The sequence below is a fragment of the Pongo abelii genome, chromosome 1 (assembly GCF_028885655.2).
Source record: "Pongo abelii isolate AG06213 chromosome 1, NHGRI_mPonAbe1-v2.0_pri, whole genome shotgun sequence".
Classification (NCBI taxonomy): Eukaryota; Metazoa; Chordata; class Mammalia; order Primates; family Hominidae; genus Pongo; species Pongo abelii.
In genome coordinates this window covers 194,653,664-194,677,476 of record NC_071985.2, presented here as the reverse complement: position 1 = coordinate 194,677,476, position 23,813 = coordinate 194,653,664, and the positions used below count along the sequence as shown (strand labels likewise).

General features: G+C 41.9%; 1 protein-coding gene across 1 annotated transcript; it reads right to left on the bottom strand.

The window, feature by feature from the left end:
* Positions 1 to 884: 884 nt before the first annotated feature.
* Positions 885 to 22,370, bottom strand: RRAGC (Ras related GTP binding C). Its single transcript, XM_002811011.5, has 7 exons — positions 22,007 to 22,370; positions 19,474 to 19,677; positions 18,301 to 18,500; positions 14,967 to 15,081; positions 14,204 to 14,346; positions 8,495 to 8,643; positions 885 to 2,402 (listed from the first exon to the last, which is right to left on the bottom strand). The coding sequence occupies exons 1-7, from the start codon at positions 22,241 to 22,243 to the stop codon at positions 2,251 to 2,253; spliced, it is 1,200 nt and encodes a 399-aa protein (XP_002811057.2). The 5' UTR covers positions 22,244 to 22,370; the 3' UTR covers positions 885 to 2,250.
* Positions 22,371 to 23,813: the final 1,443 nt, after the last annotated feature.

Below are 23,813 nucleotides of genomic sequence, written 5' to 3'. Positions count from 1 at the left end.
TGCAACGCTGGGCTGCCAGGCCTGGAGGACAAGCCCTGTTTTGCCACTAATTAAATCTATGATGAGGCTGGCCACCCTTAGTGTACCCTCAACAGTGCCAGTTCACACCTGCTGCTCAGGCATCCTTACTAATGTCATCCCTTCCACTCTCAACAGTATCTGGAATTTAAGTTATACAGTCTTCCTAGCTACAGCCTCAACAAGGCTCCTTATCCCTCTGCACCTGTTTCCAAAATCTGAAAAAGGAGACAGGATTAGATAGTTTCACAAGAGTTTTTTCAAGCTGTTTCTGTGATTTCCATTTCAGAATTAAAACAGCTTCTAAAGTAGTCCAATTACAAAATTTAAAGATCTTTCAATCTCTCTTCCTCCCACTGATAAACTAATGTCTATTTTTCTCTGATTAGTTTAGACCCAACCTAACTGTTTGTATAGACAAACAATGATTTAACCGAGATTTAAGAGTCAATGAGTATGTCAGCAACTGGAGGAAACAGAAAACAAGCTGGAATCGGTACAATTGTTTAAGTGTGTTTTACTTCACTCATCTCCTCACTCCTTCTTAGGTTGGATTAATGCATTAATGATGTCAGGACCAGGATACTCCCCACCATGTGTGAGATTTGCGGATATGAAACACCCAACCAAAAACATTTTCACCTGAGCTTAGATTTACTACCCTAGAGCAGAAATGGGCCAGGGGAGATACCTAGACACAAGGCCATGAAATTTCCACATCGGGATAGAACTCGAAGCTCTGACACATAAGAAATGTTAACCACAGGAAGCAGCAAAAGAAAAAGAAATGGATGAGAAAACAGCAAAGTGGGACAACCCAACGTTCCACCACCACCCTCCATACCTCAGGCAAGGAGAAACGCCGATTTTGGAGTAAATACATTTATTGATACCCATTTCATATATAGTTCAATGAAATAATCTATAAATATAAAAAGCATTTTTCTTTTGGATATCACCATGGTCCATGTAAATACTCAAGTCAGAATCATCTGCAGGAAGCACTCCAAGTCACACTGTTAGGTTTACAGACCTGAATATACATATTGCATTAAACAGTGGCACTTATGTACTCAAGTGGTCCAGTGGCTTTGGAATATATGACTACTGGGCATGTGGAATAGAAATAATGTGTTAGGTTTAAATCAATGGAAAGGGTATCAACCATCAACAAAAGCAACAATTATGAATTAATATCCTAGGCAAAGAAAGTACCACAGTTGACACTTGGTGTCAGAATACTGGAGACAAAGTATGTAAAACAATGCCTGTTGCAGCACCACGTGCTCACTCCAACTCCCAGTGGACAGTCCCCCAATGCCTTAGGGTCACTCATGGTCAACAAAATGCAATCAAGAAGCTCGATAGCTTAGAATAAAAGGTCTGTAGAGGCTGACATCAAGAATAAAGTAAGCTAAACATTTCAGTGACACAATGAGTTTCTCCCCTAGAAGGGGACTGTGGGAAAAACTTTTAATTCCCTTTGTTACACTGAGCATGATCATTTATCTAATGCAGAAGAAAGAACCCAGACATCTGGTACTCAGAACACAGGTGCAAAAATTTTCTTCCATTTCAAAGTTTTTCCAACACTTCCGAGGGAACTAATGCAACCACTGTTGAGCCTTGCTCTCCACCTGATGCAGCATAAAATTTTCTCTCATTTCTTCAATATAGGAATGTCTTGCGGCAGACTATGTGTCTTCTGAGTTAGCAAGCAAATGCGTTTAAAAGGTCTTAGTTGTGCAATGATGTCCAAAACTGAAATCTGAGAGGCAGTGTTAGAACTTAAGCAAGGCAGAATTTTTAGAGTCTACTCAAATGAAAGCCTAAGTGAAGCATATAAAAATTCAGTCTTTTCTATTATTTTCAACTGGAATTGATGGCAACATTCCCTGGTAAGGATGGATAACTGGTGTTCTCTCCAGGTCCAAAATATCCCAACTACTTAAAGGGGACCCAAAAGAGGAGAAACACACACTTGAGTTCTGTGGTCTCCAGAATTTTTTTTTTTTTTTTTTTTTTTTTGCCATTTTCAAAAAAGAAATAGTAGCTTCAGTTGTACACCACCAGTTGAAGGGGTTTTCATCCAAATGAGAAACTCTACCCCTTGTCTCTAGTGGAACAGGCACCAGATTCCCACAAGCGGCAGCTCCCATGTCCTGTAGCACGTGGCATCCGACCCTGGAGTGAAGAGTAAGCTGGCACAGAGCCCCGACGCTGGGATTCAGACTAGATGGCGTTTCGTGGCGTGCCATTGTGTGTTAGCACTTTCAGACTGGAGGCACTAGTCTGGTGACCACAGCTCCTGTGAGAAGTCACACCCACTTCAAAAACCTCATGAATAGCTTTTCGGAAACAGTGGAAGTTGTAGTCTATTAAACCTGCAGGAAGAAAAAAGAAAAGAATGCCTCCTGAATTGTCAATTGTGAAATTTTATATTTGGGTTTGCAGCCAAAAATAACTCAGATAAACACTGGTTGGAAATTCTTAAGCCTCTAAACTAGATAGCAACCTCTTCAATCGTAAGAACAGCTGGTCATCGGTCAGGTGCAGTGGCTCACGCCTGTAATCCCAACACTTTGGGAGGCCGAGGCGGGCGGATCACAAGGTCAGGAGATCAAGACCATCCTGGCTAACATGGTGAAACCCCGCCTCTACTAAAAATACAAAAAAAATTAGCCGGGCTTGGTGGCGGGCACCTGTAGTCCCAGCTACTTAGGAGGCTGAGGCAAGAGAATGGCGTGAACTTGGGAGGCAAAGCTTGCAGTGAGCCAAGATCGCGCCATTGCATTCCAGCCTGGGTGACAGAGCGAGACTCCATCTCAAAAAAAAAAAAAAAAAAAAGAACAGCTGGTCATCTTATATATCCACCATCATAACGTTCTGCTAGAAAACAAATGCAATTGCGATTAGACCATCACCTTGGCCAAATTAATACTTCTGGCATCCAAGTTTCAAATCACTCAATTCACATTCAAGAAAAGTAAAATATTCAAATACACTGTGTGGCCTGCTTGAACATAGTGTGATCTTTCAATAATTTATATTTGATTTGATGAAAGTCAGTAAATACTTATTGAACAGCACGATAGAGGGTACAATATGTCAAAGGAAACAGCAGATATGGTCCATGCCTTCCAGACAGGATATGCTAGCTGAGGCATAAAGCCAAAATACAAGAAACAAACCAAAACAATCTGGTGTCAAATTGACTACAACTGTGAAGGAAATCCAACGAAAAAGCCAAGTGCAGGGCAAAGTAATCAACTGAAAACTTCAGGGACAAGAAAGAACTTGGGGAATACAGACATGATTTAATTAGGCAGAAAAGGGGAACAAAATCACAAGAAAACTGCAGGGACCTGGCAATGAGAATACAGCACAGGTGGAAGACAGGAAAAAAAACAGTCTGACTGGAGAGTGGGACATCAGAGAACTCTTGGTAGGAAATACTAAGAATCAGGTCTGAATAAGTAGGTTACAGCCAAATTAAGGTGCACCTTCAGACTCAGAAAGAAACAAACTATAAAAGACAAGTTTTGATCAATTCAACTACATTAAAATTTATTTCTGTGCCAAATGTAAAATAAAACAGACAATCAAGGAAATTTGAACACTGGCCAGATATCTGATGATATCATTAAGTCACGGTTAATTTTGTTGCTTATTGTTTTAAAAACCACTACCTTTTAGAGATACCTACTGAAACCTGCAGAGACAAAATGATTTCATGTCAGGCCTTTGCTTCAAAATAATCCAGTAGGGAAAGTGGTAAAAATATGAAACATAATTGGCTATAATTTTGATAACTACTGAATCTGGGCAAGCGATTAAAAGGCTTTTATTATACTATTTTCTCTACTTTTTTATATATTTGACAGTTTCCACAATAAAATAAAAAAGCTTAATAATCTATAATAACTGAGAAGCTCTCCAGGAAACATGACTGAAGTGTGTGGGGATGAGGGCTGAACCCAGGAGCTGAATGCATAGAGACTCCTCGTGCTGCTCCACCTTTGTGTACACCTGAAAATTTCCATAAACAAATTTTTTTTTTTTTTTATAGACAGGGTCTCACTCTGACACCCAGGCTGGAGTGCAGTGATGCAATCATAGCTCACTGTAACCTCAAACTCCTGTGCTCAAGCAATCCTCCTGCCTCAGCCTCCTGATTAGATAGGACTATAGGTGCAAGCCACCACACCCAACTAACTTATTTTTTGGTAGAGACAGGGTCTTGCTATCTTGCCCAAGCTGGTCTTGACCTCCTGAGCTCAAGCGTCCTCCCACCTCAGCCTTCCAAAGCCCTGAGATTACAGGTGTGAGCCACCACACCCGGTCTAAAAAAAAAAATTTTTTAAAGATTAAAATGGTTAGGAGCCAGGCACAAGTGATGCACACCTGTAATCCCAGCTATGTGAGAGGCTGAGGTGTGAAGACTGCTTGAGCTCAGGAGTTCAAGACCACCTTGAGCAACACAGCAAGATTCCCATCTCAAAATAAAAACACAAATAAAAAAAATAAACTAACATAGGCTGGGCACGGTGGCTCACGCCTGTAATCCCAGCACTTTGGGAGGCCGAGGCGAGCAGATCACGAGGTCAGGAGATCAAGACCATCCTGGCTAACACAGTGAAACCCTATCTCTGCTAAAAATACAAAAAATTAGCCAGGCATGGCGGCGGGCGCCTGTAGTCCCAGCTACTCGGGAGGCTGAGGCAGGAGAATGGCGTGAACCCGGGAGGCGGAGCTTGCAGTGAGCCGAGATCGCACCACTGCACTCCAGCTTGGGTGACAGAGCGAGACTCTGTCTCAAAAAAATAAATAAATAAATAAACTAACATAGAGAAAAATAAGGAACTGCTAAGAATCAGTGCAAAAAAAGATAAATATATATGGAACAGGTAAAATGTGAAAGAAGAAACCTGAATAGCCATGAAAAGGTACTTGCCATGAAAAGACACTTGCTCTAACCAGTAATTTAAAAAGGAAAAATGAGAATCAAATAAGATACCCTTTCACACCTACCAGATTGACAATAATTAAACAGTCTAACAATACCAAGCATTATTAAGGATAAGAAGTGATAACTTCCACAGACCGGTGCCAGCCAGGGATGAAAATAGTAAAGTCACTTTGGAGAGCTGTTTGGCAATATCTTTATTAGTCAAAAGATATATGTACTCTATAAATTCCACTCCTAAAGGCATACCCTAGAGAAATTCTCCACATGTGCAAACTTGTTCATGAGCATTTGTTACAGATTTGAAATTTTTAAAATAATCCAAATGTCCAGCAACAAGAAAATAAAATGTGGTATAGTCAACCCATAGAATTCTATACGGCAGTGAAAAGGAATGAACTAGAACTATGTGTCATCAATCTCAATAAATCTCAAAAACCACCTGAATGAAAAGAATCAAGCAAGTTGCAGAAGACTACTTATATTTTTATATCATTTATACAATACTCTATTGTTTAAGGACAGTCATGAAGTGAAAAAATAAGAAAAATAATACATATAGCTCAAAGGAAGGGATTTCAATTGAGAAAAACACACAGAAGACTTCAGCTGGCCAGGCAGTTGGCTCTCATCTGTAATCCTGGCACTTTGGAAGGCTGAGGGAGGAGGATTGCTTGAGGCAACGAGTTCAAGACCAGTCTGGGCAAGAGAGAGAGATCCTATCTCTACAAAATATTTTAAAATTAGCCAGTATCCTGTAGCATGAGCCTATAGTCCCAGCTATTCAGGAGGCTGAGGTGGGAGGATCTCTTGAGCCCAGGAGTTTGAGGCTACAGTGAATTAGGATCATGTTGGGGCAATGGCCTGAGATTCTGTCTCTAAAAAAAAAAAAAAAAAAAGATTTTAACTGTATTTGTCATTTTAGTTCTTAAGCTGAAAGGCGAAGATACATGTTTTGATTTACCCAAAAATTTGGGTATATCTGAACTATTCCATTAAAAACTCAGGTAGGCTGGGCACAGTGGCTCACTCCTGTAATCCCAGAACTTTGGGAGGCCGAGGCAGGCAGATCATGAGGTCAGGAGATTGAGACCATCCTGGCTATCACAGTGAAACCCCGCCTCTACTAAAAATACAAAAAATTAGCCGGGCATGGTGGCAGGCATCTGTAGTCCCCGCTACTCAGGAAGCTGAGGCAGGAGAATGGTGTGAACCCGGGAGGTGGAGCTTGCAGTCAGCCGAGATTGCGCCACTGCACTCCAGCCTGGGCAACAGAGCGAGACTCTGTCTCAAAAGAAAAAAAAAAAAAAAACTCAGGTAGAAGAGGAAGGACTTGTTGCAGTAAATAACAGAGCTACTGTAGATCCTTGAGTAGTTAAATAATACAAAATAAATTTTCTGAAAACTAATCTGCCTTTGGGATAAAAGATGACACATACTACACCCTCCACATACATGTCAACTACATGAATATTATCAAGTAAGAGACTACTGCAACACCACTGGCCTGAAGCAATGAGAACCTGGAGTGGAATCACTGACAGTGAAAATGGAAAGGAAACCCAAGAAACAGTTCCAAGAAACAAATGATCAGATTTGGTGAAAATTCAATATAAACAACATAGAAGAATAGAAAAAGATCACAAAATCTCCTCTGTGAACCAATCTGCAAGGGCCCCTTCAGCAATCACACCACACAATTACCTAACTACAAGGTATCTACACTTGGACAGGAGAAACTCGCATAACTAGTGACAGAAGTATGACAGCCACAAGAGTCACAAAACAGGGGTAATACTCGTCAACCAATGACTGACATGACGTTAAAGGTAACATTCACAATATTTAAGAGAGAACATCTTACTAATAGCTCCAAACATAGGACGAGAGCATGATCCCAAGTCATAGCTGGAGATGTGAATTTTTCAATCACATGAGAAGATTAACAAGCCATGTATTTGATGAGCTGACCTAGAAAATAAGCAAGCAGAAAGACTTGGCTCTGACAAACAGGACTGAGAAAAAAAAAAAAAAACAGAAGAAACAGGAGAGGTGGTCGGGAAAACAAACACACAAAATATCCCAAGAATTCAGCTTCAGAGAAGCAAAGAGAGAAGAAAGTTTTCAGAAAGGAGGGACTGACAAGATCACATGCTTAGAAGGCTGAAAAGCCTGCAGAGTAAGAAAAGGCCACTGAACGCAGCAAGGAGGTAACCTGGTAACTTCTAAAAGTCTAGTTTCTATCATCAGAGTGAACAGGCAACCTACAGAATGGGAGAATATTTTTACAATCTACGCATCTGACAAAGGGCTAATATCCAGAATCTACGAGGAACTTAAACAAATTTACAAGAAAAATACAACCCCATTAAAAAGTGGGCAAAGGATATGAACAGCCACTTCTCAAAAGAAGACATTTATGCAGCCAACGAATATATGAAAAAAAGCTCATCATCACGTCATTAGAGAAATCCAAATCAAAACCACAATGAGATACCAGCTCATGCCAGTTAGAATGGCGATTATTAAAAAGTCAGGAAACAACAGATGCTGGAGAGGATGTGGAGAAATACGAACACTTTTACACTGTTGGTAGCAGTGTAAATTATTTCAACCATTGTGGAAGACAGTGTGGTGATTCCTCAAAGATCTAGAACCAGAAATACCATTTGACTCAGCAATCCTGTTACTGGGTATATACCCAAAGGATTATAAACCATTCTACTATAAAGACGCATGCACACGTATGTTTACTGCAGCACTCTTCACAATAGCAAAGACTCGGAACCAACCCAAATGCCCATCAATGACAGACTGGATAAAGAAAATGTGGCACATATACATCATGGAATATTATGCAGCCATAAAAAACGATGAGTTCATGTCCTTTGCAGGGACATGGGTGAAGCTGGAAACCATCATTCTCAGCAAACTAACACTGGAACAAAAAACCAAATACCGCATGTCCTCACTCATAAGTGAGGAGCTGAACAATGAGAACACACGGACACAAGAAGGGGGACATCACACACCAGGGCCTGTCAGGGGGTGGGTGGCTGGGGGAGGGATAACATTAGGAGAAATACCTAATGTAGATGACAGGTTGATGAATGCAGCAAACCACCATGGCACATATATACCTATGTAGCAAACCCGTGCGTGGTGCACATGTATCCCAGAACTTAAAGTATAAACAATAAATAAATAAAAGTCTAGTTTCAGTAGACTTGTTCAGATGGAAGCCAAACTGCATTCAGTTAAACAGTTAATGAAAGCATTTGAATGCAGAAAGGCTAGAATTAAAATCTTGATTTAAAATGAAAGATGAAAAAAAGAGAAGAGAAAGTCTGGACTATACATGGAAGGAAAGGGACAAAAGCAGTTTGAGCTTTTTTTTTTTCTAATAGCCATTTTTCTAACACTGCAATTATTATTTTCTCTTGTTTTCAAGAACCTGAGAAGTTATAGCAAAGAAATTAACATAAAAACAGCTTTTTAAAATGCTATTACCTTTTCGTTCAAAGCTTTCTTCCCTTAGAATGCAGACCAGTGCCAAAAATTTAGTCACTTCCTTTAAATAAAGGACAGTTGTATTATTCAGCTTGATAATTGCCATAGATTCTTTGTCATAAGCACTTCCACTTCCATCTTCCTTTAACCTATTTTAAAAGAAAGTACTATTCATTACAGGTTTCCCATCTAGGCATCTGCCACATTTAATTTGCACAATGACATCCACCCAGTTTCCCAAATGCCTCTGGGAAAGAATACTGGCTTAAATATATTGGGAGAGAGTGTTGTTAAGGTATAGTGTTCCTAAACACAGAATTTCAGGGATTCCTGTTAAAAACAACTCCATACACATCCTTTAATATAGATAATCAGACATTTGGAGAAAAAGGTGCAAACATATGTATATCTTAACCAGGCAAATGACAACATTACCAACATCTCACCAGGTGGGGCTACTCACCCCCTAGACTGTGTTCTGTAAACCCAGCTGAGGTGTCTCCTCTCTTTAACTGCCCTCAGGTCACAGGGACCCTCTGGGACCTGCCGCCTCACTTAGATGAGCTCCTTCGAGACATATTCTATATGCCAGGTCAATCACATTTTCACAGAAAACGTATTTTTTGCTTCCTCACAAAAGCAAGAAAATACTTAGACTAAACAAGAACAGTCTCAGCTAGAGACTAGCAGGGACTATGTTGAAATCAACAACTTTTAAAAAGAGATACGGACTCAGAGTTTTTTCTGATGTACTTGCCTATAAAAATCTAAAGGTTATCTAGTTATTGTTAGGAATTAAGAGTTATCAAAAATGCTTTTTTAAAAGTATTTGCCTTCAAAAACAAAAAAGGTGAGGGAAATATACTAAAAAGAAAATGTCGGCTGGGTGCAGTGGCTCACGCTTGTAATCCCCAGCACTTTGGGAGGTTGAGGCAGGCCAACTGTCTGAGGTCAGGAGTTTGAGACCAGCCTGGCCAACATGGTGAAACCAGATCTCTACTAAAAAATAAAAAAAAAAAAACATTAGCCGAGCATGGTGGCTCACACCTGTAGTCCCAGCTACTCGGGACGCTAAGGCAGGAGAATCACTTGAACCCAAGAGGCGGAGGTTGCAGTGAACCGAGACTGTGCCACTGCACTCCAGCCTGGGTGACAGAGCAAGACTCTGTCTCAGGGAAAAAAAAAGAAAAAAAGGAAAAGAAAATGTCAGGAGTAATTGGTAATTTTCTTTGGCAGTAAAACAATGTATCTTTTTTCTCCTATTTTCACTTTTCTATATTTTCCATGCAGTTTTTAGTGAACAGGGGTGAGGTTTATTTTTTAAACTATTCCGAGCCTTACAATTTGTGTTCTCATATGGTAGCATAAGCATAATGTCAAAAAAAATTTTGGGGTCTGGCATGGTGGGTCACGCCTGTAATCCCAGCACTTTGGAAGGCTGAGGTGGGAGGAATGCTTGAGCTTTGGAATTCGAGACCAGCCTAGGCAACAGAAGAACACACACACACACACACACACACAATTTTAAGGTGACAGAAATAACACTAAAACAGTTGTTAGTGGTTGACTTGAGTAGTGGCTCTTTACTCCTATTTTCATTTCTCTATATTTTCCATGTTTTTTTTTTCATGAGGGCTTATTTCATGGGGGCTTATTTTTACTATTCTGAACCTTGCAGTTTACCTTCTCATACATTTCTTTGATCCTCACAACAACCCTGAGAACACGAATTATTACTATAGCCCTATTTAACCACATTATGTCTTTCTGCAACAAGCGAAAGTAAACTACATAAATAAAAGAGGACTATGCCCATTGAAAAGATAGAGGCCAGGCACATGGCGTACGCCTGTAATCCCAACACTTTGGGAGGCCAAGGAGGATCACTTTGGCCCTGGAGTTCAAAACCACTCTGGGCAACAAAGTGAGACTCCATCTCTACAAAAATATCCAAAAGTTAGCCAGGTGTGGTGGCACACGCCTGTGCTTCTGGCTACACAGGAGGCTGAAGGAGGACAGCTTGAGCCCAGGAGGTCAAGGCTGCAGTGAGCTGTGTTCACTACTGCACTCCAGCTTGGGCAACAGAGACCCTATCTCAAAAAAAAAAAAAAAAAGGTAGGAACTGAAGTTCATTAAAAATGAAGTGATCTCCTGGCAAAGTCAGGACTCAAACTTAGGGTTTTTAACTCAATTCCATGCAGTTTCCAGTACCTTAACTAATATAAACTTAATTTGGGAAAGCAGAGTGGAGGGGAAGTTGGTGTCATTTGCTTTTAAGAGTATAGAAGAAAACTACTTCCTTCTAACTGGAGAAGAGGAAGTTATAAGTGCTACATGTTCTCAGCTTATAGTTAAGATGCCCCATGTAGATCTTCTTCTGTGCCACATGGAAAGTGAGAACAAGAACTAACTCTGACAACAGGTTCCAACACAGACAACCCTGAAGATGATTCCCTAAACCAGTACCCACAGCCAGCAACTGTAAGAAACTATAAAGCTCCTAATGTCAAGCCAGCATATGATCTTGAATCACACACTAACATGAGAAAGAAATAAGAAAGGCACATTCTATTCAAAGTCTGGAGATTAGAGTGACTTGACTTGGCTGTGATTAATAACATTAAGAATAAAAATATGTTAATGACCTTAAAATGCTTGCTCAGAATCTGTAAAGCATAAGATCTGCTTTCTACATTTATCTGTTTTAACAGTTTTTAAGACTATTAGGAAAATATGCTTATCTGAATCTTAATCAAAATAATGCCAAGGCAGGCCAAGAGTGGTGGCTCATGCCTGTAATCCCAGCACTTTGGGAGACCAAGATGGGAATATTGCTTGAGGCCAGGAGTTCGATACCAGCCTGGGTAACACTATGAGACCCTGTCTCTACAAAAAATTAAAATTAAAAAAACAAAAAAGGCCAGCTGCAATGGTTCACACTTGTAATCCTAGCACTTTGGGAGACCGAGACAGGAGAATCACTTGAGTCCAGGAATTCAAGACCAGCCTGGGCAACATAGTGAGACCCCATCTCTACAAAAATCAAAAATCAGCCAGGCATGATGGCACACGCCTGTAGTCAGGAGCATCACTTGAGCCTCGGAGGCAGAGGCGGCAATGAGCTGTCATCGTGCCACTACACTTCAGCCTTAGTGACAGACCATGTCTCAAAAAAAAAAAAAAAAAAAGTTAGCTGGGTATGGTGTGGTGTGTGGCTGTAGTCCCAGCTACTCAGGAGGCTGAGGTGGGAGGATCACTTGAGTCCAGGAGATTGAGGCTGCAGTGACCCGTGGCTGGAGTGCAGTGATGCAATCATAGCTCACTGCAGCCTGGAACTCCTGGGATCAAGCAATTCTCCTGCCTCATCCTCCTGTTTAATCCCCCAAATTTAGCTAGGACTACAGGTGGACACTACCACACCCAGCTAATATAATGTACTTTATCATGTATAAGGTATTTTAAAATGTATTCACTGGGAGCGGTGGCTCACGCCTGTAATCCCAGCACTTTGGGAGGCCAAGGCAGGTGGGTTACCTGAGGCCAGGAGTTCGAGACCAGCCTGGCCAACATGGTAAAACCCTGTCTCTACTAAAAATACAAAATCAGCCAGGCATGGTGGTGCACCCCTGTAATCCCAGCTACTCGGGAGGCTGAGGCAGGAGAACTGCTTGAATCCGGGAGGCAGAGGTTGCAGTGAGCCGAGATCACAACACTGCACTCCAGCCTGGGCGACAAGAGCGAGACTCTGTCTCAAAAAAATAAATAAATAAAATAAATAAAATGTATCTAACATTGAAAATAAATTTTACAGTTAAATTTGATTTTTGTATTATAAAAAAGTTGGTTTATGAAATTTTGATTTGTTTTAAAGAAAAAGCAAACGTTCTACTCATCCATTGTTTAAATTAGAAGTGGGAAATATGAAACTTTCCTAAAATATATAATAAACTGACAATGTCTCATTTTGATTTTGTAAAGAATTAAAACAAGCCAGGCATGGTGGCTCATGCCTGTAATCCCAGCGCTGTGGGAGGCCAAGGAGGGTGGATCACGAGGTCAGGAGTTCGACACCAGCCTGGCCAACATGGTGAAACCCCATCTCTACCAAAAATATAAAAAATTAGCCAGGTATGGTGGCAGGCACCTATAATCCCAGCTACTCGGGAGGCTGACGCAGGAGAATTGTTTGAACCCAGGAGGAGGAGATTGCAGTGAGCTGAGATCTCACCACTGCACTCCAGTCTGGGCGACAGAGCGAGACTCTTTTTCTAAAAAAAAAAAAAAAAAAAAAAAAAAAAAAGGGCTGGGCGCGGTGGCTCACACCTGTAATCCTAGCACTTTGGGAGGCCGAGGCGGGCGGATCACAAGGTCAGGAGATGGAGACCATCCTGGTTAACATGGTAAAATCCCGTCTCTACTAAAAATACAAAAAATTAGCCAGGCATTGTGGCGGGCACCTGTAGTCCCAGCTACTCGGGAGGCTGAGGCAGGAAAATGGCATGAACCTGGGAGGTGGAGCTTGGCGTGAACCTGGGAGGTGGAGCTTGCAGTGAGCCAAGATCACGCCACCACACTCCAGCCTGGGCGACAGAGCAAGACTCCATTTAATAAATAAATAAATAACAAAAGAGAACATATAATCACAAAAGTTAAAGGAATAGACAGACAGATATAGAATAGGTAAGACAAATGTACTCTCCTACTCAGAGGCAGCTGGAGAAAGACACCAAAAAATTAAGCAAAAGACCAAAATGAAGGGCAGAGTCAGAGGTGAAAGAGATATTCAGACTAGATGGAGCAGAGAGAAGACACAGGTAGTAGAAAGCAAAGATAATGCTAAAGTATCTGAAAAGCAACTTGAGAGTGCTGATGTTAATATACCAGGAGAATCTAGGAAGTCAGAGGGTGCAGAGAATGTTATTAACTCTTTTTTTGTTGTATTTTTGGTAAGGCTGAGGTCTATGTTGCCCAGACTGGTCTCCAACTCCTGGCCTCAAGCGATCCTCTCACCCCAGCCTTCCAAACATCTGGGATTATGGGCGCAAGCCACCACACCTGGCCATTATCAGCTTTTGAAAAGCCAGTAATTCTCCAAAGTTTTCACCAGTCCTCTGGCCTATTCTACAAAATCACTTGCTGGCTGGCTTTCATAAATTTCTATACAGAGTTTGGCAAATTTACATAAAGGAAGAGCTCAAATTTTAGAGATTTGTTTTGCAAACTTGTATATATGGGTCAGATTTTTTAAGTTCTTCCAACATCCAAAATTCTAATTACTTTCTTTGCTCTCTGAAAGATTAAGAATCCCTAATTCCACAAAGCCTGAGGTTAAATCAGGAACCAGAACTTACTTTGTTATTCAGACCATTTTAAATAAATTAATCTAGTTTTTCAATCTAGCTAAGTTCCAGTAGTGAGAAGACACAGTGCAACCTTCCCCCATCCCCACAACAGCAGGAGAAACTTGCAGTGATAAACAAGTCCAGTTCTAGTCATGCTTTCCAACTTTTCTTAGCCATTCTCCGAAGGAGTAAGACCCAGCAGCCCACTTCCAGAGAAATCATGCTCCAAGTTAAAGCACTATGGTCAGAACAATCCCAGTTCATGTAGTACTACTTGCCAGAGGCCTCAGAAATTAGTCTTCTGGACAAATCAAGTTAATAGTTTTCTGCCTGTCTGAGATATTGCAGGAATATATACATAACTTACCCATATATACAAGACACATCAATTACAACATCGATCATGTCACAGCAAAGTTCATAAGATTGCATATCCACAGGGGAACTGTCTGTTGCAATGTAGATTTTGCTGACAACATCAAAGAGAAAAGCTTTTTCAATACCTGAATTCTTGGAAAAACAAATGGGAAACTGTTCAGTATTTTTTAAGAATCACAATTTACAACTTATTGAAGATCTTGAATTACTGAATAACATCCAAGGTCATTTTTAATTATATAACCCAATACCAAAAAACAAATAGCACTTGCTTGAGAGACTCTTCTACTATCCAAAGAATGAAAGAGGAATTATTTCTCTACTCTGATTTACTGACATAATTTCCTAAGTCAAATCTTCTTCTTCCTTCTCTTTACTCGAATTATTTTCTAAGACATCACAAAAAATTTAACAAAAATCTCTAAAAATCAAGCAATGCTACATTTTCAATAATCCTCTTATTAATATAAACCATCTCTGATTTGAATCACCTTGCTATCAAGAAAGGCGTTATGTGGCAATTTACAAACCATAAAAGAATTACACGTTGACATCAACATCTATTTAAGAATTCAGAAAATAACTCCAATAATATTTTATGTTATCATTTATTTTACATGTTAAGTGGGTCACTAGTCTTTGTACTTGATACAGATTAATTCAAGACTTTTTTGGAAAATTTGAAAACACAAATATATTCCCAAAAATGGAATCAGAAGCTGCAATGAATTAAATATAAATTGCTCACTTACTGATATAAAGATATTTAATAGGTTTTCCAAGGTCGGCAGTTGTGGAATGAGTTTCTGCACCACCTTACTAAAGGCTTCAAATATTGAATGGTCATAGATACTAGTCAGATAAAAGCTGAAAAACACAACATAGCTTGATTAATTTGAAAAATACTTTATGTTCTATGACAACTATTATAATACATAAAATTTTAAGTTTCTTAACATTGGATTTCAGTGAGTTCAATAAAGCCTCTTTATCTTGTCTACCACGCCCATCACTCAAGACGACAAATACACTTTCCCACCTGGCTTCATGTCTTTACTGCATTTACACGGGGGCAACTGAAGTACTACTGAGAAAAGGATTTTCAGGTACATAAACTCCAATATTCACCGAAGTCTTTGCACTCTGATCCAAAAAGCTCTTTTTAAGCACATAACTGAGACCAAAAATAAGACTAAAAACCGAGAAAGCTAGAAGAGTTATGTGACATTTATTAAATAAGAACATAATTCAGGTTTCTACTAAAATGTCACCTCAAAAAGTTCTTTCCAGACCAGCCTACCTAAAATAGCACTCTTGTACCCAAGGCTTTCAACCCCTCTCCCCTAATTTGTTTTTCTTCACACCATTGGTAAGTACTTAAAACGATACTATACATTCATTTAGGTTCTTTTGAGCTGTGTCACTGAAAATGTTAAGTTCCAGGGGAAAGAGACTTTGTCAGTCTTGCTCCTAGCAGCAAGCCCACTTCCCTGAACAGTGCTCATAAGTATCTGCTGAATAAACAAATGAATACAATTGGTGTTTAGAACTTATGTAAAGAGCATATTAAACAGGATGGGAGTCGGGACTCTACAGAGAATGGAGGAATCTACAGGAGTCTGGAGGCCTAAAAGGACTTACAGTGGAGAAGTAACACACGTGGATTCAATAAAACATGTATTTAAGAGGGAAGCCTTTAACAATTTAAACACTGTCAACAATTCTATCTGCTTTATAACTCAGGGAGTATAATCTTCATTATATAGTCGCATCCACCACACATTTATACGTATATATATTATAACATCAGAGACACATAACTTTATAGGTAATTTAAAGATACTTTCAGCTGGGCACGGTGGCTCATGCCTGTAATCCCAGCACTTTGGGAGGCCAAGACAGGTGGACCACTTGAGGTCAAGAGTTCGAAATCAGCTGGACCAACATGGAGAAACCCCGTCTCTACTAAAAATACAAAAAATTAGCCGGACGTGGTGGCGCATGCCTATAATCCCAGCTACTTGGGAGGCTGAGGCAGGAGAATCGCTTGAACCAGGGAGGCAGAGGTTGCAGTGAGCCGAGATGGCATCATTGCACCCCAGCCTGGGCAACAAGAGTGAAACTCCATCTCAAAAAAAAAAAAAAAAAAACTTTCAAGGAGCTGACCTAAGAACCTAATCTAGCAAGACAGGGGTCTAATCTAGATGTAAGAGCACTGGAACAGGTAAGGCCAAGATGACCCTATAGATACTAGGGAGAAAGGAATATTTTAGTGTTTCCTGTAGGCCAAAAGGTGAGCAAAGAAAGAATGTCCTGCACCTTTGAGGCTTCAGGTAGATGGGGACACGGAGAACCTGCAAGTCACAGGGCATTTGAGTAAGCTGAGTTTCTAGAAAGTGGAAATGAAAAGGAGCTTCATCCATAGGACTGCTAGTACTAAATAAAAGTCTTTTTTTTTTTTTTTTTTGAGACGGAGTCTTGCTCTGTCACCCAGGCTGGAGTCCAGTGGCACGATCTTGGCTCACTGCAACCTCCACCTCCTGGGTTCAAGCAATTCTCCTCCCTCAGCCTCCCGAGTAGCTGGGACTACAGGCACACACCACAATGCCCGGCTAATTTTTTGTATTTTTAGTAGAGATGGAGTTTCGCCATGTTGGCCAGGCTGGTCTCAAACTCCTGGCCTCAAGTGATCTGCCTGCCTCGGCCTCCCAAAGTGCTGGGATTATAGGCATGAGCCATTGTGCCTGGCCTAAATAAAAGCTTGATGCAACATTCTACTGAAGTTAACAAGGTCTAGGACCCTACATGGTACTGAGGAAAGGGATGGCATGTACCACTGGGGTGGGATGCCCTGGAAAGGAACACAGACACAGAGTAAAGAGAATCAGAAGGATGCCCATGGAGCACTGGGGAACACAGGACAAGAATGGCTCAAAATCCAGGTAAAAACTATTAGCAGTGGATTCCCAAAAAAATAAGACTAAATTTTTATGGAGAGCCACTTATATTTTCTCCTACAAACATTGCTGAATTTTTATTTTTTTAGCATGAATTATTTTCAAATTTTTTAGAAATTTAATCCAGGCAAACTAGAGGTCAATGAGACTTTTCTACATGGTTTCCTAGAAGAATAACTGAAAGATCTTGGAGCCTGAGACCCAGAGAATTTTAGGGGGAGGGATAGCAGTTAGCTTGAGCCCATAAAGAAGTCACAACAATAGAACGGGGACAGAGAAATAACTTGCTGTCTCTCTCCCCTTCTCCCTCTTTAAGCTACTTCTATCATCTAGAGAATATTTTCTTGGGTACTTTTTAATACTCATTTCTACCTATATCACCAAATAAAATAAGATGTACAAAAATATTCCTCATACACTTTTAGAATGCAAATACACAAATCAATCCTATCTAGTAGGTATTATTTAATAATAATTTCTTAACAGTAGTTACAAACCAATAGTCCTCTAAATTTAATAGCAGCCTTATGCACATTTATAAGATAAACCCACCTAAGCCAAACTTTATAGAGTTTCATAAAAGTATAAAGTGTTTTAAAAGCTAAGATATATTACAGTCAGTCCAGGGGGGAGGTGGAAGGGAGCCAGCAGGAAAAATAAAAATGAAAAACAAAAAGAGTCAGTCCAGATTTGAAAGTGCACTCTCTGTATAAGGCTGTTCCTACTGAGAAAGATACTGTCTAAGACTCAAGCTAAAGACTTCTACAACAAATGTGACAGATTCACTTCACTGATGCAAGGCGGGGAAAAGTAATGAAACCAAGAAGAAGGAGTCCCAAAGCAGATTTATGCCATGAAGAAACAGCCTGACTCCAGTCTCGAGATGAATTTGGAAAAGCACCAGTGGAAACACTTCACATGACTTCAATCTCCAGGAAAACACAAAAAGTAGGTAATTTCTCAATATCAGGCTCCACAGACAGCCTGGAATTCAACAACAAGATCAAAAACATAAAAGATGTGGCAAAGGGCACACAGGTAGCAGAAAGCTATGGTGTTTGTAATGACAGAGATGGGAATACATTTACACATTGTTCAGGGCTTTCATATCAAACACACATGTTGTTACCTAAGATGGAGTTTTTCTAGCCCAGCATCTGCAAGGTCATCATTGGCCCTCTGATGAATGTCCCTCTGTGTTTCTATTTTGTGATCATCAGACAGACCATCAACTTTGTGAATAAAAACCTCAAAATTCATGTCTGGGTTAACTTTGTAGGCTTTAGAAACAGTAATGTGAAGTCTTGTTAAAGCCTCCATGTAGTCATCCTGTAAGTCAGAACAAAATATTTTTTAAAAGAAATCTTACAAAAGTCAAGTAATGAGTTAAAGCCTCAAACCACCTCTTTCCCCAACCACAGAAAAATACTATCCTAATTATCATCAATATTCAAACATTCAAATATATTAACTATACTACTAAATAACTCTTCAATTGTCTCAAGATAAAAAAATTCAATTACCAAGTTAATGCTTGTAATTTTTAATATTAAAGAAAGCAAAAATGAAATGAACATTTTTTCCCAACATAATTTTTTTAAGTAATCCCAGCTCTGCCATTTATTCAGTGTGTCACTTTAAGCAAGTTGCTTAAACTCTGATCTCAGTTTACTCATCTGTAAGATCAGAATTACAATACCTACCTAACAATATCGTGAAGATTAAATTAATTAGATCCTATATGTGAAGGCACCCTCTGTAGAGCCTATCACTCAGAAAGCATTCTTTACTAATGCTTAAGCTTATAAAAAGTAAGCTTCTTAAAGGATAGGGACTTGCCCCATTCATCTCACTGACTGCCACATGCTAGGCCCTCCATAAATGTTTGTTGAGCTAAACTCAATTTTGACAATTAAGTAAACTATTCGCTCTAATATCTACTGACTCAGTTCTCATATTCCTCTTTATGTTATGGGATGGGATCTTTTCAGGGAATGACATCACTATTATTATAAAATATAGCAACATCTACCATTAACCAATAAAAGTGGAAAGCCAATGTTAGCTGCTCATGAACTAGGACTCAAGGATGTAAACCGTATCTCCTAATCATCTGATATTCTGTACCTGCACAACGGCATGTCTGCTCCCAAAGCACTCTGCAACTGCATCTCTTACACTGTTAGGGAATCTACTGCCAAAGAGATAAGCTGCAAGCACATGACAAAGAAGATAAACAACTTTCCTTTGTTTCTACATCTTTTTCCCACCAGGAAAGAGGAGTAAACACATTACTGACTACCTGTGCGTCAATGACGTATATCAACGCTCCTGTTCCCCTGAAGATCATCTCATAGTCAAAGGTTGGGTCAAAAAAGTCCATTTGCCCAGGAAAATCCCATATCTGGAAATTCACAAAGGAGCTATTGGAAATGTCATCCTTATAAATCTTGTTGGTACTTTCCAAAAAGAGGGTCTCGTTGGGTGACATCTTATGAAACACCACCTGTTAAAAGAAAACAGGCAATTTTATGACTATTAAACTTCAGAATTTAAATTTAAAATTCCACCCTGGTTTAACATTTAAACATTTGTTCCCATAGCAAAAAAAATTTTTGAAAAGTAGAAACTGAATAGTGAAACCATTGGTATTCACTATCCTTTATTTTTGACAAAAGAAGACACCAAATTAATTTCCATTAAATCTATTTTGGAGCTAAATCTTTTCTCCTATGTTCTATGCACCATACTCAGTACTAATAGTAGCAATCTCTATCACCTTCATTAGTTTTTCTGGGGGAAAGTTAACATTAATTCTAACAAAATCTGCTTTAAGATTATGAAAGCCTTACAGCTAAAGCTTAAGAAATCTGGTTTATTCAAAAATTACTTGAATGCCTACCTCAGGCTCTGAGGAGTAATTAAAAAAGTGAAACAGACTGGACTCTGCCCTTCATTGACTTTGCAGTCTAAGAAGGGCAGTGACTATACCAAGTAGAAAGTGAAAACGTCCAGGGGGAGGCCACGGGGACTGACAGGGAAAAGATAGTTCCCATGAGAAAAGAAACGTAAAGGCAATTATTAAGAATTACAATAATCAGCCCGGGTGCGGTGGCTCACGCCTTCAATCCCAGCACTTTAGGAGGCCGAGGCGGGCGGATCACTTGAGGTCAGGAGTTCGAGACCAGCCTGACCAATATGGTGAAACCCCATCTCCACTAAAAATACCAAAATTAGTCGGGCGTGGTGGTGCACGCCTGTAGTCCCAGCTACTCGGGAAGCTGAGGCAGGAGAATCGCTTGAACCCAGGAGATGGAGGCTGCAGTGAGTGGAGATCACACCACTGCCCTCCAGCCTGGGCGATGAGCAACACTCCATAACAAAAAAAAAAAAAAAAAGAATCACAATAACCATAACCTACACAGTTCTAACATAAAACTACTTTGCCTCTTACTTTCTAGAAGAGAAAAGTGAAGTTACTCTCAAGTTTTTCTCAGTAACAAATGTGAGTAACTAAAATTAGTTTACTAAAAACCTACAGTCAACGTACCCAAGTTTTGCTGTAGAGGTGAAAATCAAGGTAAATAAAACACAGTACTCCAGCAAATCTGGAAGAACGCTGCTTTTTAAAAAGATCCCATCTACAAAATATCACAGATTCAGAAAGAAAGAAAAAAATCACAGATTTATTTTGGATAGGCCTTTGCAACAGAGTGGAGAGGTGAAAAGATCAGGAGCCTGCTGATACTAGTTTTATTACCAGCTCACTCCGCGTATAATGGGTTTGGCTGATGGAGGAAGTCAACCTTGCCTCTATTTAACCCTTACTAAACAGTGTAGGCCGGCGTGGTGGCTCACGCCTGTAATCCCAGCACTTTGGGAGGCCAAGGCAGACGATCACTTGAGGTCAGCAGTTCGAGATGACCCTGACCAACATGGTGAAACCCCGTCTCTACTAAAAATACAATAATTAGCTGGGTGTGGTGGCGCGCGCCTGTAATCCCAGCTATTGGGGAGGCTGAGGCAGGAGAATTGCTTGAACCCGGGAGGTGGAGGTTGCGGTGAGCCGAGATTGCACCACTGCATTCTCCAGCCTGGGCGACGGAGCGACAGACTCCGTCTCAAAAACATTAACAAACAAACAAACAAACGTGTACAGCCCTCCATTTGTTCATGAAAGCCCAAAAGTGAAAACAGACTAGGTCTGCAAAATATTCTCAAAGTCTCAGATTTTTAAAAACACACCCCTACAGGGGGAACAGCACCAGTAATTACATTCACCAGGCCACAACTACTGAAATGGGTGCAATCTCACTACCCAATTCCCAGTAATGCTACAACGAAGTCTCCCTCACATCAGTAGCGAGAATTACAACGCCCAGTGTCTTAGTCACAACTCTTTCTGACGCTGCTCCCTGGGGCTCTGCTGGGAATCCCGACACACTCAGGTCACCTGAAGTGAGAACAAATCAAAACGGGCCAGGGGAGGGAGTCCACGAAGTTCTCCAAGTGAGAACTGGAGAGTACGCCTCAGTTTCGTAAATGACACAGGAGCTGGGTCCCAGGGGGCGGAGGTCTTGGGCGGTGCCACGGGGCACCTGCCTCCCTGCAACCAGTTTCGCCTTCAGCGCTCCACTTGGCCTCAGCTGACTTGGGCGTGGACACAGAGGTCGGGGTCCCAGCGCGGGCCGCGCCTGTGCGCTCGCAAGAGTGGAAGAGAAAGTGCGGAGGGACGGAGCGCAGGCGGGCCCCGGCCGCCGCCCTCCCGGGCGTCCCCGCTACCGGCCACCTGAGCCCCGGGGAGGGGGCGGGGGACCGGGCGCAGCCCCGCTCACCTTCTGGATGGAGGACTTGCCGCTGCGCCGGAGTCCCATGAGCAGAATCCTCGGCTTGGAGCTGTCAGCGCCCCCCGGGCCACAGCCTCCGCCTGCCCCTGCCCCAACCCCGCCGCCCGCCGCCGCCGCCTCCTCTTCCTCCTCCTCCACGCCGTAGCCGAAGTCCTTTGGAAACGAATCGGCCGCGCCGTAACTGCCGGCGAGGGGCGTCTCCTCCGCCCCGTACTGCAGGGACATGGTGCTGGAGCCGCCGCCGCCCGCGCCCTGACAGGCCAGGCCAGGCCGAGCCAGGCCGCCGCCTCCCCAGTCCGCCTCCGCCGCCGCCGCCGCCACCGCCACCGCCCCCGGCAGCCGCCACCGTCCGGCCCGCCCCCCAGAGCCCGGCTCTCATAGGCCTCGAGCCGAAGCCCAGCCGTTTATTGGCCGTCCGAGCTGCTACTCGAGAGCAGCAGGGTAGGTGGTGCCCTGTCACGTGCCGGAATCACCTGACTCAGAGCCGCGGAGGGGGGAGGAGGAGTCACGAGGAGGGCTGCCCGGCCGCGCCTCTTGCCCGGACTCGGGCCCTTAGCCCTCCGCCCCGGCCCGCAAGCACCGCTGGCTGCATCGCTCCCCTGACTTCTTCCGGGCTCCCAGAGCACCGCTATGGAGATGCTCTCCCGGCATTTGAGGAAGAATTGATTGTCCTCATCCTGCAACTGTACTTGCCCAACCGATATTTATTGTTGCCTGCAGTGTCCTGGGTGCCTACCCAGGGGCACAGAACTGGATCCCACTCAGACCCTGCCTGCCCTCAGGTTGCTTGAAGATGAACAGAGAGATCGGACCTCTGCGTAAGTAACCTCGCTACGAAATATTATGTGGGAAGGTCACGGATAAATAATGCTCGGGAGTTGAATGAGAAAGCGTCTGAGCAGATCTAGGTGGGTGGATAGATTGGGATGTGCAAAGGTATGGGGGAGCCAGCCACACTGAGGGCAAACCTCAACCAAGGCAGAGTCATGGGTCACCGTGATAGTTTGTTCTAGCAGGTAGCTGGACCCTGATGGGAAAGCAGATGCAGCCAAGCTAGAACATCTTACCTTCTTTCTTCAGTAAGTCGCCGATAGTGAATACTGCTGCCACTTCAAACCCAACGGGACTCAATTTGCCCTCCTTCCCGCCTTGTCAAAGTCTACTCCAGGAATTCCATCCCCCATAGAACACTGCCTCTTCTATGACCTCGTTCAGATTAGAGACCAAAGTATTGAATAATGAAAGCAAACAAAAGCAAATGCTTGTCACCAAATATGTCTGAGAAATCTAGAGGAATTTTTATCTTTGACAATCAGGCTCTAGAACTGGAAGTTTGACCAGAGGATCCTCTTAAAGCACAGCCCTATACACTTTTTAAAGTACAGGAGTGGGGGTGCTCCCAGCCCTCCAAGGAGACTGACTTCTTGATTATGAAGGAAAAATTCGCACATGCGGGCAGGTCTGGGACTTTGGTTTTGTCTGAACCCAGAAGATAGAGGGAGGATACACCCTTAGAGGTCATCTAGCCCAACCTCTCACCTAAAACGAACCAACTCTATAGTGTCTAATAGACATGCAGAATGCACTTAAATAGTTCGAAGGGAAAAGAGCTCACCATCTCGAAAGGCAGCCAACTCCACTGTGGTAAACCTTTGTTTAAAAATTCTTAAAGCTGGCCGGGCGCGGTGGTTCACGCCTGTAATCCCAGCACTTTGGGAGGCCGAGGCGGGCGGATCACAAGGTCAGGAGATTGAGACCATCCTGGCTAACATGGTGAAACCCCATCTCTACTAAA

What these genes read in the sequence shown, in the direction of transcription:
- RRAGC (XM_002811011.5), bottom strand. Translation starts at nt 22,243, where the DNA reads ATGTCCCTGCAGTACGGGGCGGAGGAGACGCCCCTCGCCGGCAGTTAC. An exon ending in CTAGAAAAACTCCATCTTAG is followed by an intron (nt 15,082 to 18,300) that starts GTAACAACATGT and finishes TGTGTTTTTCAG; the next exon opens with CTTTTATCTGACTAGTATCT. An exon ending in AGAAAGCTTTGAACGAAAAG is followed by an intron (nt 2,403 to 8,494) that starts GTAATAGCATTT and finishes TTCTTCCTGCAG; the next exon opens with GTTTAATAGACTACAACTTC.